This window comes from Cervus elaphus, unplaced genomic scaffold (genome assembly GCF_910594005.1).
Source record: "Cervus elaphus unplaced genomic scaffold, mCerEla1.1, whole genome shotgun sequence".
Classification (NCBI taxonomy): Eukaryota; Metazoa; Chordata; class Mammalia; order Artiodactyla; family Cervidae; genus Cervus; species Cervus elaphus.
In genome coordinates this window covers 596899-615255 of record NW_025316692.1, presented here as the reverse complement: position 1 = coordinate 615255, position 18357 = coordinate 596899, and the positions used below count along the sequence as shown (strand labels likewise).

The following is an 18357-nucleotide window of genomic DNA, read 5'->3' as shown; positions in this document are numbered from 1 at the left end:
TCCACTAGGATTCAAAGCATTGAGCAAAATTGCCGAGGTCCAGCCCCAGCAGGACCAGGAATACCCAAGGGATGAGTGGCGTCAGCGAGGAAGAAGACAGACACACACACACACAGACATTGTGTAGAAGAGGTAGCTTTTTTTTTTTTATTTTTAGGATAACTCAGTTTTTATAGAATGAATGTTACCTCCACCTTAAGTCACCACATATTACATCAGATATTGGTTTGTGCTTCCATCAATATTTTTTTTCCACATGTTTTTCCCCTAAGCATTCATCTAGAACGTTTCTGATTACAGGGTTTATACTTAAATGTCCCGTACATAGTCTTCTTGCCTCAATGGCCTAACATTTTCACTCTAACAAAAACAATGTTTTACAAATCTCAGGTATAGTGTAAATTCTTTAGACAATAAAACAATACATGGGAAGGGTTACAGTAACATGTTTGACATTTCTGAAAATAGTACCATGAGAAAAACCTGATATTTTTCTTTACCTGAAACCACAAAATCTCAATTTACAACGATTAATTATTAAACAGCAAAAACACCTCTAAAGCAGCAAAACACCTCTATTAATAGTAAGATAATGGCAGTAAAGCTGGTTAATATAAATCTTCTATTAAAATCCTATATACCCCATTTTCTAATTTTACAAAAATACCCATAATATCCCATGTTGTTTAAAGAAAGGGAAGCAACGAACAAATAACAGCAAGGAAATAGCAATAGTGAAAACCCTTTCAACCAAGGAGCAAGTAAACTAAAGCAGTATATCTACTTCTAAATCTAAATACCTCTACTCTTTTCTATTCTAGAACATCATAATCTTTTAGGCAAGCAGCCAAACTATACCCGTGGCCTTTTCTTTTATGACTTGATGTTTATGGTCGTGTCCTGAGCCAGAGCAATCTTAAACATTTCCAAAAAGGCTTGGACTTTTCCAGCGAGGCCTTATTACTATATATTATCATTTCCAAAAATTAATAGAAAGCCCAGCAACAGTAAGACAGAAGGAAGACAGAGACATGCTGGGCCCCTGGGAAAACCTCGAGGGGAAGAGCTGCCTTGCAGGTTCCTTTCTCGTCCCAGTGGCTCCAGAGGGGACATATTGGGCCCCCGGGGCAGCCCCATGTAAGGAAGAGCTGCCTTGCAGGTTCCTCTCTCGTCCCATGACCTTGTCATGGACTGGGTGCATCCCAGCGGCTCCCAACACAAGATGACAGTACAAATGTCATACTCACCATTGACAATGAAAATCTTAATTATGACCATCAGAAAAAAGGTCAATATGGTTGCTCTAACAGATTTTTCAGTGTTCCAATACAAGCTCTACCCAAATCCATAAAGAAAGACATACGCATAGGAAACTACAAATTGAAAGCAAGTCTATTCAGATAAATATTGGACATCATCTGTATTAATGTTTAAGGCATAAACAACTTCAGACATTTTTCAAATTCACAGAATGACAATAAGAAAGTATGGCTACACACAATCCATTCAGTTTTATAAACTACCAATGAATAACCTCACAAGGAATTTAAAAACAGATGAAAAATAAAGATGACCATTTCAAGTGTCATTTTCAATATTTAATAGCTTTGATCTATGAACAAGACTGTAAGACAGAAAATTAAACAAGTATGACCAAAATAAATGAAGTAAATCCTCAATAGGTATGAAAACATTCCATGGTACTTTTACTTTTAAAATGATCCTGCACGATAATCAAACAAAACACTGGATTAACACCTAAACAGTGTTTGAGTTCTGTACTAAATAATTTTAAAGCTAGTAGATGGAGTGAGCTGATGAGGAAGACTACGAACAAGCCATGTTCTTCAACTTGGTCAAACTGCTGATGGTCATACAAATTAATGAAAAATTAAGCCTGTTGTCATTAAATCAGTTTAAAAGAAATAGAATAATAAAATGAATTAGTAAATCTTGTTTTCTTAATAAACATTATATTATTTCTGTACAGCTTTTTTACTGGTATTAATAGAATACCTTAAATAATAACGTCACAGTGAAAAAGATTCACATTCTATATCTATTCACATCTATAATTGATGCCATAGCTGTTTGATACTATTGCTTGAATGAATACAACTTATGTGACTTCACAAACTACAAACACTAATAACATAATAGGTATTAAAATACCTTGAGTGACATGAGCATTAAGAATTAGTAGAGTTGCTCTCATGAATAATGATAGCATTATTCACTCTAGCCATGGTACTGGAATCTGTACACTAACACCCCTGCAAAAGAAACTGAAAGGATAGAATAATACTAAAGGAACTTCATATCTATAAATTTAATCCTACTGTAATCATTCAACATTGTATATTTTCTTTTAAACTAACTTTCATATTTGGTCTACTCTAACCTCTTCTGTGTTCACATTATGCTATACTTAGTGCTAACAGTAAAACTACCACTGCAGCTCTAATTAATTTTTTTTTTACTTGCAATGCTTGTGATAGAACCAAAGGCCGATATCTACATCAAAAAGGAGAAACATAATGGAAACTAAACAATTTAATAACATTGCCATGCTCCTATACAGTCAAATGAACATTCAAAAGGACATGATTTTTCTGAGTGTTTATTTCAGAAAGTTAGACTTGGATGACTGCAAATAAAACTAATAATATATTAATACATAATGTTAAAAATATACAGTTGGTCATTCTTTTTCCTATTCTACCACAGCTAACTGACTGGAAGTCAGTCTTAGTAACTACTACTAACATAAGACCCTCATTAATAAGTGAAGATATATAGGAAAATCCATAATATATCTAAAAAACATCAAAGATAAAATGATGATTAATAAAAATACAGTGACATCTTAGTTCGTATAAGAAACAGGATGACTATGAAAGCAAAGCCCACGATCATGTACAGGCCATGGAAGCCTGTGGCTGTCACGAGTGTTGACTTCTCCTTCATCTGAGGTTGTAAAAAGTGCTTTGTATAATCCTGAGGTTTGCAGCTGTTGTAACCTCCTGAAGAGACTGCAATAAAAACACTTTCTAGAATATCCTGACGATTTCCATCTACCAGGCTATGGTGAGCTCAAGCAATACATACTTCAGAGGACAGAAGACAGGCATGTTGGGAAGTGGGAATGACTTCTACTGCACTTAGGGAGAAAGGGCATGTTGCTACTCAGCCTAGTACAAGTGTAGAAGCAACACCTCAGTGATTAAACCTTAAAGACTCTATAAAAATGATAACAACTGGTAGGAATAAACCTTCAGAAGTGCCTTCTCAGACCTCCCATCATAAGCACAAGCATAATAAAAACACTGAGCTTTCACGGTCTCACACAAAATTGTGACAATGGCCGGAGAGGCTCCTAAAAGACATCAGGGCTGGGATTTACTGTAGGATGCACATCGGTTGAGTGCATCGCTATGTGTTATGAAATATGTGTTATTGACAGGGTGAAGGCATATTCTTGAATAACACAGCCAATAACACTACAAATTCAAGGAACAAGGCTACAATGACAATACCTAATTTCATGATGGTTACTACTTGGTAGGGCTAGGATTGCTTCTCCCATTAAGTACTTAAATGGCCAGCTGTGATATTAGCCATTGGTTTCTCACTGTAATTCTCACTTAGAAACCGAACCTAATACTTTCCATGTTCACTAGCACAAGAATAGTGAAAGATCCTTGTAGAGGACAGTCAGACAGTCATGCTTCTGTTTTATCACAGAAGCTGCTTATGACCAGTCCTGCTCACAGACAGATTGCTAATTCCAAATTTATAGACAGTTATGCAGATATTCTTTACCAACTGAACCACCAGGGAAGCCCTAATAGCTCAGTTGGTAAAGAACCTGACTGCAATGCAGGAGACCCTGGTTTGATTCCTGGGTCAGGAAGATCCCCTGGGGAAGGGATAGGCTACTCACTCCAGTATTCTGGCCTAGAGAATTCCATGGACTGTATAGTCCATGGGGTCACAAAGAGTCAGGCATGACTGAGCTACTTGCACTGTCACATGCAGATATTATTTTTTTAAAAATGTGGTAACAGATCTAGTACCTTTGTCAAGCTAATGAATGAGTAATATAAATATGAATAATCAACTTCGTCCTTCATAGTTATTACCATCCGATATTTGCTTTGAGAGGAGTTGAACTACTCATTGTTAAAGAGAAATGATCCTTTCCTCTCTGAAACATTGGTGAATCATTCAGTTGGGTGTGGTGAATAAAATACTTAAGGATCTAATACATAAAAATGCAATAGGCAAAGCAATAGATTTTTCGCTCCCGTTCTCAAAGGATGGAATATTTTGTATTTGCCCTGATTTTATGTCTTGACTTCATGTACAATTGTATATTGATATTTTTAGTTGAAATACAATGCTGCTAAGTTGCTTCAGTCGTGTTCGACTCTGTGTGACCCCATAGAAGACAGCCCACTAGGCTCTTCTGTCCCTGGGATTCTCCATGCAAGAACACTGGAGTGGGTTGCCATTTCCTTCTCCAATGCATGAAAGTGAAAAGCGCAAGTGAAGTGACTCAGTCGTGCCCGACTCTTAGCGACCCCATGGACTGCAGCCTACCAGGCTCCTCTGTCCATGGGATTTTCCAGGCAAGAATATTGGAGTGGGGTTCCATTGCCTTCTCCATGAAATAGGACTAAAAATATTGATATAATACTAATAAATCATGTTGGTATGTGTGGTTGTCACACATGATTCACAGGAGATTTAAATTCACAGTTGTCAATGTAAAGGAGTAATGCTATTTAGCTTCTTCATGAATCTATACCATGAATGAAGAGCTTTCTCAATGTATTTCACTGAGGAAACTACAAGGATGATAGGCATAATACTATGCTTCAACTCATGGATTTCCAAGCATTGCTCACAACACAGATCTGATTTTCAACATTAGGGTTCTTTCAGTGTCCTTGAACAGCATTTGTTTTTCTGTTCAGTTCAGTTCAGTTGCTCAGTCGTGTCCAACTCTTTGCGACCCCATGAACCGCAGCATGCCAGGCCTCCCTGTCCATCACCAACTCCCAGAGTTTACCCAAACTCGTGTCCATTGAGTTGGTGATGCCATCCAACCATCTCATCCTCTGTCGTCCCCTTCTCCTCCTGCATTCAATCTTTCCCAATATCAGGGTCTTTTCAAATGAGTCAGCTCTTCACATTAGGTGGCCAAAATATTGGAGTTTCAGCTTCAACATCAGTCCTTCCAATGAACACCCAGAACTGATTTCCTTTAGGATAGACTGGTTGGATTTCCTTGCAGTCCAAGGGACTCTCAAGAGTCTTCTCCAACACCACAGTTCAAAAGCATCCATTCTTCTGCGCTCAGCTTTCTTTATGGTCCAACTATATATTCTGTATACAGAAGAAAAAAACTCATGAGTATAAAACTTAATCACATAAAACGAGTATATGAATTGTTATCTTCCCGACCCAGGGATCAAACCCACATCACTTCCATCTCCTGCACTGGTAGGCAGATTATTTACCTACTGTGCCACCTAGGAATCAATATACATTTCAAGAACCACTGCCATCCGCTTCTCCTGTTCATGACCAAAGTAGGAGAAAGAACATTGGAAGAAGTACTCGTAAGCGTATTGTTTAGTCAAGGAACTGTTATGTTGGGTACTCCAGTTATTACTGGGACAAGTCAGTTCCTCCAATGATGATGGGTATAACTGAAAAATTATTACAAATTCATGGGATGTGATGTCTACATGATAAATGTGTTCCTCTTATGCTATTGCTTCAGGTATGCCTACTTCAGCATGAAGGACTGCACTTAAAGGGATGCCTACTATTCCAGCTCAAGCAACAGATAGTGAAGTGTAGATCATTGTCCTTTGTTCAAAATAATCAGCAGTTTGTTAACATATGTAACATGCCAGAGCAAGCCTTGGGATGGAACTCTAAAAACAGGTTAGGCCCTCTTTTTGCCAAGCCCTGCAATAAAATACAAATCAAAAAAAGAAAAATAGCAATGCTTTTGTCAGGACTTCCTCACCTTTTCTTTCTGGATGGCAGGAAGCAGACATTGAGGCCAGGTGACTGCAGGATTTAATTGTGAGCTAACATTGGGTGGGGTGGAAGCTCATCACTCTAGTAAGAATGTGGCTCAATTAAACCATTGGACTTTCATTCACTTCATGCACATAGAGTTCTATAATCCTTCATTAAGGAATTAAATAAGTTATACTTCCTTATACCTTCACAATCTCTTGGTTTACACGAATGTAAATTCCTAGTCCAGCACTTATACAATGAGTATTACAGGTAGTAATAGTGCATAAGTGATGATGATCAATGATGGGAAGTTTATTTATTCTCTGTTTGAATTCTCTATTTTTACATAATCAAGCAGTGAAATATACTTACAGATGTGAATATTTTAGTGGCATGTATAAATACATGTTGACTAGTGTTATGATAACTCATAGTGTTGGCACAATAATTATCATGGTATTATGTCTTTTTCATATATTCCTTTTGAGATTCTGTTCCATTATATGTTATCATAAGATATTCAATACAGTTTCCTAAACTATACAGTAGGTCCTTGTGGTTTCTTTCATATATAGTACTATGTATTTGTTAATAATTCAAATACAAACTGATACGCAAATATTCATAACGACATTATTCACAATAGCCCAAAGGTAGAACCCATTCAAGTGTCCATCGGTGGGTGAATGAATATGCAACACAAGGTATATTCAAAAGCTTGAACAGTATTCTACCATACTGAAATGGTATGAAATGGTCTTAAATGGTTCTGCCACTGTGTAAGACATTACAGAAATTACTCCAAAACTAACACATGGAATGAACATATATTTCAATTCTAAATCATGCTATGTACCCAAAAGGTTTGGAAAAAGGGGCTGAAAAATTGCATATTTCTGCAGTCATATTCATAATAGCATGAGTCACACTGGCCAACAAACAGAAGCAATCTAAGTGTCCACGGACAGCCAATTCCATAAACAAACTGTGGTATACACACAATGGAATATGATTCAGCCCTTCAAAGATGGTAATTCTGACAATGCTACAATCTGGATTAACCTTAGGGTCATTATATTAAGTGAAATACACCAGACCAAAAAAGGACAAACGTTCTGTGATTCCGCTAGTATGAGATATCCAAACAAGTCAAATCCAAAGCCAGAAAAAGCAGAAAGTGATTCCCAGGGAACAAAGACAGTTCATGTTTCATGGAACACACCCAGTTTCCTTTAGGGAAACTGACTTCCCATGATATCTCCAAAACCAATTATACAAATAATTGGAAGCCATATCTAATCAAATGAATGTAGACATAATTTTACAATTTACACCAACCTCACTCAAACTTCTCAATGGACAAAAGGCAAAACTGTATCTATGGTACCTCAGCTTTGCTTAAAACTGTATCTACAGTACCTCAGTTTTGCTTATGAAATTTAACCAAAAAAAAAAAAAAAACAAAACAAAACACTAAAGTCTATCCAAAAAAGGATATAAAATTTATGACATGAACTTTAAAAAATTATGAATTTAAACTGTGAAAAACCTTATTCACAAAACTTACACACAAGCCACAGAAAAATACATTTACAAAATACATATTTGATAAAGGATTGTACTCCAACTATACCAAAAAATCTGGAACAAACAACCTCATTAAAAATGTATAAATCTGAATGCCTGGCCAAAGAAAATATACAGATAGTAAATAAGCATATCAAAAATACTCAAAATCATATATCATTAGGAAATTACAAACTAAAACAACAGTGAAGTAGCACTGCACACCTATTAGATCCAGTAAACTAAAAAAAAGTGGAGGGGGCGGGGCTTCTCTGGTGGCTCGGTGGTAAAGACTCTGCCTGACAATGCAAGACACTCAAGTTCGATCCCTTACTCAGGAAGATCCCACATGCCAGAGAAACTTAGCTGGATTTTTCCACAGCTAAACAAGGCTCACCAGTGACCTGAACACTACATGTTTAGCACTTAGTAAACAGCTTTGAAAAAGTATCCAGACAAAAACTATCACACAACAGCAGCTCTACTTGTAACAGCTAAATATCAGGATGTCTTTGGTAGATGACTGTGTAAGCAAATTGGGATACATCCAAAGTGAAGGGAAGAAAATGCTACTGCAAAATATACCTCTTAAGCGTGAGAATTAGTTGGACCTAATTAACTTTTTTTTTTTAAAGAGGACACATGATCATCTCTGAAACCCAAGTTCAAGACGGCTCTTCTGTGAGTCACATTTACAAGAGAAATCTCATTTCAAAGGAATCCTTGGTATATACCAGATAGAAGGATGACAGTCTTGTGAAACTCCTTTTTTTTTTTAATCAGTAGGGAAAGCTAAGATGTAAATCTGTACAACAACCATACCCTTCCTTTCCTTTGGTTTTTTTTTTTTTTTATTTGGCTGCGCCAGGTCGACCTTCATTGAGGCAAGCCAGATATTTAGCTACAGCATGCAAACTCTTCATTGCGGCATGTGAAATCTAGCTCTTGGATCAGGGATTGAACTTGGGCCTCCTTCTTTGGGAGTGTCCAGTCTTAGCCACTGGACCACCAGGAAGCCCGGGTTCTGTTTTTAGATGAAGATGCTATCTAAGGTGCTATCTTGGGCCATTTCAGTCACTGACTCAGTTTCCTGAGTTTCTCCAAAGCATGCACAAGGTACACATTATTAAACTGGTTTGCAAAAGAAGTAAAGGTAGTTCATACTACAACACTCTATGCTTACAAATATCTAAATGGTAAATGGCATGTTATTTATTTTTAATTACTATGGGGAAAAAAAGAATGCAGGAGTCATGCATATTACAACATGAATAAACATTAAAACCCTCTTTAGAGAAAAAAATCCATATAAAAAAGCCCACCCAGATCCCATATTCACTGGGTCTGCTTTAAATCCATCAAGTTGGTCCAAATAACTGAAAATCTCAATAACACTCTAAAGCCCTTTCCTCTCGAAGTAGGCCCCAGGTCCCCTTGGGGAGGGGGTTGGGCCCTCTTCCCTCCACACTGCCAAAGGGTGGAGCAAAGCTAGCTCTTTCAGAGGTACAAAAAGAGCAATTGGATGGATTTTCAAGCTCTTGTTGGGCTGCAACAATTCAGGGCCCACTCAAGTGAAACAGGCACCCTGTGGCCCCTAGGTAGGATATGCAGGTTCACACCCAGGATGTGTTCCCATCAAAGCCAAGAATTTTCTGACAGACCTAGGCTTGCTAGAGCTGTCCTACAGAGCAAAGGGGACGGAAGAGATGTGTGGAGGTGGGTCTGCCTTTCCCTGTGAATGTGGGGCTACTACTCCCCATGGCCCCAAGTTCAGGGATAACTGCCCCTAAGAAAGGAACTACAAGAAGCACTTTGCCAGGAGGCTGGCACTAGAGCTTTATTATTGCTTAATAATTGCTTTAGATTTCTTGTTGGTTAGTCATGATCTGTGCCATTCCTAACACCATACTTGTGTCATTGAAATAGGGAAGCTGAGACGGACAATACATGCCTTCTGGCAAAGCTACTTCACTCTGTAATAAATTTGATCCTCATGGTCTATATGGGATTTGTGCTTGGCTTGGGTTGGAATTCTTGGTTCAATAAACCTTAGAGGGTTTATTAACTGTTCATGTTTTTGTCCTAGTGGTCATGATGCTGGTTCTTTGCATCTGTCTGGGACCCAAATGCTTCTGAACAGCCACTTTCTTGTCAGGTGATCAACATGATGATACAACAGGAAGGTAAGGGAAAATCAAGTCCAAACAACCATGGCATATTACCTCACATTTGTTAGAATGACTCTTATTAAAAAAAAAGACAATCAACAGGGACTTCCCTGGTGGTCCAGTGGTTAAGACTCCATGCTTCCAGAATGCAAGGGATATGAGATTGGTCACTGGTCTGGGAATTAAGATTCCACATACTCCCTCAGCATGACCAAATAAATAAACACTGAAAGTAAATAAATATAATCCACCCATTAAAAAAAATACCTCACAATATAGTTAGCCATGGAGATGACTGAACAATCAGCCTCTAAGCGGTGAAGGCCGGAATTTCTAAAGTTCCTTGTATTCATCAACTTTCAAGCAAAAAAATGAACAAAAGAGAGGAACTGAGAGACTGAATATGCAAACAGACAACGGCCAGCCCATGAATAACCAAAGAACTGGAGTTCCCGTAACCTCTGCAGTCACCAGCCCAAAATGGTCAGGATTTTGTCAATGACTGCCAGCTTCCCTGTTTTATTTTGCCCCAATTTCCAACTTGAAACTGCCCAAAGAAAGCCAAATATATTCTCCAAGTGAATCACCTAAGATGCTGTTTCTAGTTACTTTAGTGCCTTCAGCCTCCTCATGCCAATAGCCTCCACAGTATACCTGAAGCCTCCCCCACTATTTTCTTTCCTGTAAAGCTTTCTACCTCCTCTGCCTGCCTTTGAGTCTCTGCCATAAGCAAGAAGATGGTGGCCTCTTCCTTTGCAATAGCAAGTGCAGAATAAATAAACCCTGCATGTTCTCTTTTGGGTGGTCTTATTTCTACAAAGCTATATGGATGATTCAGCTCTCTTAAAAAGTACAATTTTCCATGGTGGTCCAGTGTTTATAACTCCATGCTTCTATTGCAGGGGGCATGGGTTCAATCCCTGGTTGGGGAACTAAGATCCTGCAAACAGCGCAGACAAAAAAAAATTCTATTTTTTGCCATAACACTTCTTTTAATTTCTTTCAATGACTGTCCTTTGAGAAACTGCAGTCTTTCCCTCTTCTGTGTCATTCCTGACATTAAAAATTGTTTCCTATGGGCACTTTCCTGTTGGTCCAGTGGCTAAGACTCCACACTAAATAAACCCATACATACACACACACACACACACACACACACACACACACACATATATTTGTTTCCTGTAATCTTCTTTATTAATATGTTCATGAAGTCCTCCAACTGCTTTACCCTGGAGTTCTGAAAAATCCAAGAACTTTGGCTTCTCACGTCCTGTGGCCAGAGAGTCTCAAGGAAAAATTTCAATTTTTAAAATTGAAGTTTTAAAAATTTTTTAGTTTAAAAATTTTTAAAAAGTTTTAAAAATTTCAAGTTTAAAAAATTTTTTTAAAACTCCCAGAAAAAAAAGGTACAAGACATGGAGCAAGTCACTTGCTTTTGTTGAGAGGAGCTCCTAAGGGCAGAGTCTGTGACAAGGCATATATGGGCTCCCTGAAGTCCTTCAAAGTCCCTTGCCTCCGGTAGCAAGAGGCAGCCTTATGTTCTTTTCTTCTGGGCTATGTGTGTGCAGTTGCTCAGTCGTGTCCAACTCTCTGCACCCCCATGGAGCCCGCCAGGCTCCTCTGTCCATGGGGTTTCCCAGGCAAGAACACTGGAGACCCAACCCAGGGATCGAACCCATCTCTTGCACCTTCTGCATTGGCAGGCGGATTCTTTTCCACTGTGCCACCTGGGGCTAGATCCTTCCCAACCCACAAGAATGACCTTCCTCTATGGGAAAATGAAAAGTGCAGAAAAGGACTGGACCACAGGTGAAAACCAAGTGCAGCCTGAAAGAGTACCATTGACAAAACTGACATCAATAAAAATAGGGATATAAAAAATGAACTTTGCATTTTTATTCAAAAAACTGATGGTCTGCATGATAAATACAGTCTGTGTCTGAAGCATCAAAAATTTTTTTTCTTGAAAAATGATTTTTTCCCTCTTAGTTTTAGAATGCACTTACCTCGACTCCCCACACCAATTTTGAACTTGAACTGCGCAGTGTCATCTCAAAGGATGCAGGATCATGGTCTCTCCTGGGGTGATACATAAGTGCTGTGGTCACACTGATTGGTGGTCTCTGGTCACGGCTCCCTCCATGTGCCTGGCCCAGTTCCTGTGACACTGATGTCCCTGAAGCTGACACAGCGAGACAACCTCCCAGTCACAGCCCCCCTGAGAGATCACCATTCACCAGGTCCTGTGACTTAGCACATTCCAGAAACTTCTGAAAAAATATCTTGTCACTTGATACAGCAATTGAAATCTGAGTTGCACAGATTAACGGATTTCTTTCAAGCATTCACATACGTCCCTCTTTAATTCTGGGAGTGAAGCTTATCCTCCCAGCTGTTAGTTAACACAGCCACCCAGCCAGCCTCTTCTGCAGGCACAGCACCATACTCCACAGTGAAAAACTCTCTACATACAGGTTCTGGTTTCTCCTGATCTCAGCCAAGAATTATTCATGTGAATCCCAACTCCCTAAAGATGTGGGAAACTCTACAAAGTTCTTTTAATTATTAAAAAAAAAAAACTTTGGCTGTGCTGGGTGGCATGTGGGGGATCTTAGTTCCCTGACCAGGGATCGAACTAATGACCCCTGCTGTGGAAGCACAGAGTCTTAACTACCAGACTGCCAAGGAAGTTCCTATAAAGTTCTAGTGAGCCTGCCAAGGTTGTTTCCATGGAGAAGGGATGGAGTGGGGCAGGCAACCTGAGTGGATGGTGCTTTCTGGATGTATAGGCCCACCCAGAGGGTAAGCACCACGTGCAAATTCACGTGGAAGGGAGGGTGTGCCCCACTGTGGCACATGCCCTTCAGAGCATGTCTTTCCAGGGACACAGAGATAAGGATTTCTTCTGCACTTTCTAGAATCACCCTAAATACCACCATCCAAATACCCCACATATAAACATGCTCAAAGGAGAAGAAGGAAATATCCACTCCTCTGCCTGGAAAAATGCTCTGTTTCTAGTGGGGGAAACTCTGCTTTCCCTTTTATGTTAAGCGTTTGTCCGAGACATGTTCTCAGATATTATATTCAAATACCTGCTCAGTTGCTCAGTCGTGTGTCTGACTTTTGTGATGCCATGGACTGTAGCCCACCAGGCTCCTCTGTCCATGGAATTTTCCAGGCAAGAATACTGGAACAGGTAACCATTCCCTCCTCCAATATTCAACTACATTTCTAGCCAAATAAGCTGACCTTGTGGCTAAGCAATCCTGTGTGGAGCTTGGTGGAGAATGTGCCTTTTCAGAAAAATAAACCACACATACACACACACACTACTAATGGAAGGTTTCTCCTCTTGAAAAAGGAGTTTTTCATATTTTAGTATTAGCTTTTTTCAACACGGGTTTCTAAACATTCAGAGGCAAACAACTGAGTCTAGAAATTACATTCATTTCCCATCCCTGAGGTCTAGATTGAAGGAGGCACTAAGGGCTAGGAGCTGGAGCACTATGGGCCTGGGGCAGCCCCTGGGTGACTTACGCACCTATGTGTACATGTGTGCACCCAAGGCCCTCAGTATCCAGTGCACAATGTAACCACAAATCAGACTTACATTGCTAATAACTTGTGTTTCCCTACTGACCCACCATCTGCTCCTTGCCAGATTTCTGAGGAGCTCATAGCATCCCTGCATAACCCAACAGGAAGTCATAAACAGAAGCATTTAGTATTTTAGATTTCATAGTGGTTCAGAGCAAAGTTTTTCCTCCAATGGACCTTCAGTCATGACAATGCATTTTACAGTCTCTCTCACAACTGTCCAACTCCAGCTTCAAGAAACAAACAGCAAATTACTAGACAAGAGCAAATACCTGCTCTGTTTTAGGGAAGGAATCCTTTGAGTGGCAGAACGAGCTTAGTTTTCACAATTACTATAAATGTGGCTGTTCATGTACATATTATACAAGACAAGTCAATAACATCACCAAGAGCCCCCACGGTCCTTCGATCAGTCTTACTTCCCCAGTGGTCACCACAATAGATCCCCTTGTGATATCTTACTCTTTATATGGAAACTTTAAAATCAGAAACCTAATGTTTCCAACCAGAAGGTTAAAAAGAGAAAAGAAGTTTACACATTGTATGATACATGATTTTATTTACATAACTGAAATGATTTTCTTAGTCACCTTGACTACAAAAGCAAATTGACACAGTATGATTTAATAACCTTTCATAAACAGATTTAACAAATTTTAAAACAGTAATACTCAGTAATACTTAAATACTTAGTAACTTCTGTGTATATGCATATGAAAATTGTCTGATAGACTAACAAGTATGAGTACCTGGATAACTCAGGAACAGACAATTAGGTTATGAGTCAAGGGTTAACTCCCCAGCACTGGGTCAGCCAGTTAGACTTGGAGTTCTCCCCCTGCTGAGGACAAATCTGCTACAGCCTCTCACACTGAGTAGGCATTTTTAATAACTTGAGAAAGTTTCTCCCTACTTCTGCATTTAACAAGACTATCATCAAGTACATCTGAAACCCACAAGTTTACTACCATGACTAGATATCTGTAAAAGAACTTATCACAGTGCGTCTGAACAATGGCCCAAACTAAAGCCATGTTACATCTGCAGTTAAGTGTTTTTCCAGTGCTCTCCCTGGGTGTGTACACACACACATGCGTGCACACACAGATGCGCATGCACACACACACACACACACACAGCTCTTCCACAAAACTCATCCAATTCTTCTTGGCCACAAAAATGCCATAATTTTTACCACTTTACCACTTTGGTGAAATGGCTATAAAAGCCAGCATTCTCATGAGACATCGTTAGGTTCTTTCACAGTGCTTTAAGTATGAAGACCAGACAGTATTTTGGTAACTGACCCTCTCCTGCAAAGTGACAGCATTGGGACAGAAAGAAGAGCCACCAGGACTTCCCGAAAGCCACCCCCACAGGATGGGAGGAGTGCTGAGTGTCTGTGACCACAAACAAGCAGTGAAGAATGACAAGAAGCTTATGAGTCATGGTCAGAACCTAAGAACAAAAATGTCTGGCCATAGCAGCATTACGTTACAGACACAGCAAGAGTGGACACATGTACCTTTTCACACAAGCTCTGTAAGAGCCAAAACCCTGTCGTTTCCCCATCAGAACTGTCATCAGAGGTGTCACAGTCCTGGGTCATTTGTCGACACTACTTCTAACCTAACTAGCTGAGACTGAGCACAAGTCCCAACCATGAATGTGTGAGATGAGCCCCTGCCACTTTGGGGCACTGGATGGGTGGGTACTGAAGGCTGTGGTGGGGTAGGCTGGGGAGTTCACGGCAGCCAAGTCTCTGTGGTCAGCAATACTTGGATATGAGTCCACTCCACTCCAAGGCCCCCTCCTCCATACACTTCTCATCACAGGGGTGTGATCTCTCAGCCAGGTGGACAGATGTATCCTAGAAGCCCCCTCCCCTCACACCACCTACCTACATACCAAATGTGGCATCACGTCTCTCCATTGTGCTAAACCTAAGGATCATTTTAATCATAATAAGAATCAAATGTCTTCCTAAGAAGAGGTTACATGATTTAAAAAGAAACAAAACAGGATATTGAAGGTTGCGGCGAGGCCTGTCCAGAAGTCCCCTCTTCCCCTCCAGCCTTGGTCGGGCTTTGACATCCCTATGCAGCCTGGCCGGGCTCTTGTTTTGAACAAGGACATGTTTAAATCATGTGACCTTGTTTGGAGGCAACCAGAAAAAAGTCAAACAGTTCAGGTAGTGAGTGAGGGACCGATACGTGTGAGCGCGGAGTGCGTGGTGCTCACGGATGCACCGGTTGGGTGCTGCGGAGGGCTGAAGAAGGAACACCTACACCGTCCAGTGTGCTACATCTGCTGGGTGGCAAGACCGCCAGCCAGTGTGAAATGTGCAAATAGGGGCCGGCAGATCTGTTCTCAGAATGTTTCTTCCCCTCCAAAGTCCATTACTTTTCACAAAGAAATGTTAACTATCAAACGCGTCCATTAATTGTGCCGCTGAGGGTGAAACCATCCAGTTAGCATATACACTATCATTTGCATATCTTGGACACCCAGTGTTGGTGCCAGCGGCTCTTGTGGGTGGTACAGGACTCTCTTCAGGCCAGTTCGGGTCTGACATGCCTAAAAATGAAAACAGATCATTTGTTCTGTGCTGAAGAACCCAAACTTCATGTCCAGACAGTAAGGCCTTGGCAAAACTCCCTTTGAGGTTCAAACCAAACTTCTGGTTTCTGGGCCAACTGCCTGCAGGGTTTCATGCTCCAGGTTTCCAAAACATGTTTGGGAGAAGGGGGGAACATCACATGTTCTCTTGGTAACTGTAGCTTACCAGAAACTACCAATTTTGACTTTTATAAGCTTCAGACTCTCAAATCTGATCAATCTCTGGTGACCTGTTTAACTCTTTCTGTAAGGCAGCATAATGCAACAGCACCTTGTTGTACTGCCTGGATATACAGTGCTCTAACGTAAAGGAGCCTACTTGTCTTCCATCCCAGCCTACTACGGAGGAGGGGATCTTTCCAAATCAAGGGTGCACGCAGCCCAGTCCCACAGCGTTGACGGGACAAATGGCAAGGAACACTAGCCAGCAAGGAATCAATGACCCAGGAGGCATGCGAAAGGAACAACCTCGGCTGAAAAAGGCTTGAGACTCCAAGAGTTCAAAACACTCCATGATGAAGTTAGGAAACAGGAAAAAAATTTCAAGTATTAAAGACAGAAGAAGGAGTTTTGGCAAGAACCATATTTACTGTCCATTGCAAGACCACAGCACCACAGACTACATTCTTTCAAAAAGCATTTTGCTCCAGCTTTTAGCACTGATTTCATAAGTGACAACTGTCATGACAGTGTGTGATACAAAGGATGTGAAAACAGTACTCTGTGTGTGTCCCTCCCACCAATGGTGGTCCCCAGCACCGGGTGGCCTCCAAGCCGCCCCCCTCCACTCACCCAGACAGAGCCTGGGGGGCTGCTGGCTGTGTTCTCAGTGCAGGCAGGGTAGTTCTGGTTCTGCCTTTCTAGATTAAATGCCTCCCCAGGTCAGGAAAATGTACCCCAGTAGTTAAATTAGAAGTACTATGACTAAATCCCCACCCGGGAAATGACTGAGTCATCATTTCTCAATATCCCCTGAGAGTTCTGCCCCGCCCTCTCCTCTATCATCTTAAGCTGCTGGGCAATGTGATCATCACACATATTTTCACATCCTTTAAAAAAAACATAGTTTTAAAAAAAATGCCTGAATGTAAATGGATGCAAAGTCAGACATTTACAAACAAAAAGGTTCAGAGCAGACTTTGGTTTCATTCAAACCAGAAACACTCTTAAAAAGCATTACAGAGAGTGTAAGGACAGTGCAGAGAGCAGGAACAACGTGGCTAGAATCTAGTAAATGCATGTGAAATTCTACCATAGAGTTTGTTTTCAATCCACGTGGAGGGGAGGGTGCGAGGGAGGGGAACATTATTACAGTCCCCCAGGGGTGTCTCCTCCTCTGACAGGCCATCATCATACAACAGTGAGTTGGATGGGGTGGACACGGCCAGGTCCAAGTAGTCCTGGAAGGGAGAGAGAGCTGGTCACTCCTGGAGCAGGCCATTGCTGGACATGCCCACCCCTCCCCACCCCCGCCCTGCCTGATAGCAGAAGCCCCAGCCGAGTCCCACCCCGCACCTATCAACCTCTCGCCAGATCTGAGCCCCTGGCCAGGTCTGTCAGCATGAGTTCCCCCAGCCTCTGGTCCTCATCACAGAAAATCACCTCTTGGAGGCAGAAATGTGTTCCCTCATTGTTCTGGTCCTCTCTCTGCAGCGCTAGGGGCACCAGGCCCAGCACTGGAGAACAGGCCTGTTTATAAAACCTGAGGCTCCGGGATTGCAGTCCCGTGACTCATGTGGGAAGGCCAAGACACATTCCCCATCTGCTCCACACTTTCTGGCTTCCCTCCAGGCACTCCTGCCATCTCCAATATCAAGTCAGGACCAAGAAATCTGAGTCATCGGTGTGGGTTTTGCATAAGATGCTGCTAGAGGCTTCAGCTCCCAAGCAGGATGATTTGTGAGGACCGGCTACTTCCACTGCCCTGGTTAAAGGTGTCAAGAATGCTTCCAGTGTGTTTCTGGCTGGTTCTCAGCACTGTTCTAGGAAAGCTGTTTGTAGGCATCAGCTATTACCTCTGTTTAGGGCAAATCATAGGATGTGCCCAAACGATACACCAAGGTTGGGTTTTATTCCAAGGGGCCCAGTCCATGCATCTTGCCTTCCATGTTTGGAGAAATGACAACTTTCAGTAACTGTGTCAATTTAAGGATGAAACCACCAGAGGGCAAGCAAGGTCTGTGTCTATTTTCTTTACTTGCATCCCCAGCATCTAAGGCAGAATACAGGAGGCAGCCCATTGCCCAATCAATATTAGTGAAAACTGTGTTGATTTCCTCTATCACCTAGAGTTGTAAACTGGAGGCACACAGATATGTTGTTTGGCCCACACTGAGCTTTTGGAAATTGCTATAAAAAC

General features: G+C 41.0%; 1 protein-coding gene and 1 long non-coding RNA gene across 2 annotated transcripts in view; one reads left to right on the top strand and one right to left on the bottom strand.

Annotated features, from left to right (window-relative positions):
* The window catches only part of LOC122691279, a 29729-nt gene extending 12393 nt beyond the window's left edge, over window positions 1-17336 (top strand). The window contains exons 2-3 of the long non-coding RNA XR_006340375.1: window positions 8114-8116; window positions 17280-17336. This is a non-coding gene — a long non-coding RNA (uncharacterized LOC122691279). The remainder of the gene's footprint in view (window positions 1-8113; window positions 8117-17279) is intronic.
* Window positions 13919-18357, bottom strand: part of LOC122691278 (proto-oncogene tyrosine-protein kinase receptor Ret-like) — a 52974-nt gene continuing 48535 nt past the window's right edge. The window contains 2 exon segments of the mRNA XM_043897922.1: window positions 13919-15956; window positions 17251-17398. Coding sequence (XP_043753857.1) covers window positions 15799-15956; window positions 17251-17398 — 306 coding nt within the window. The 3' untranslated portion in view covers window positions 13919-15798.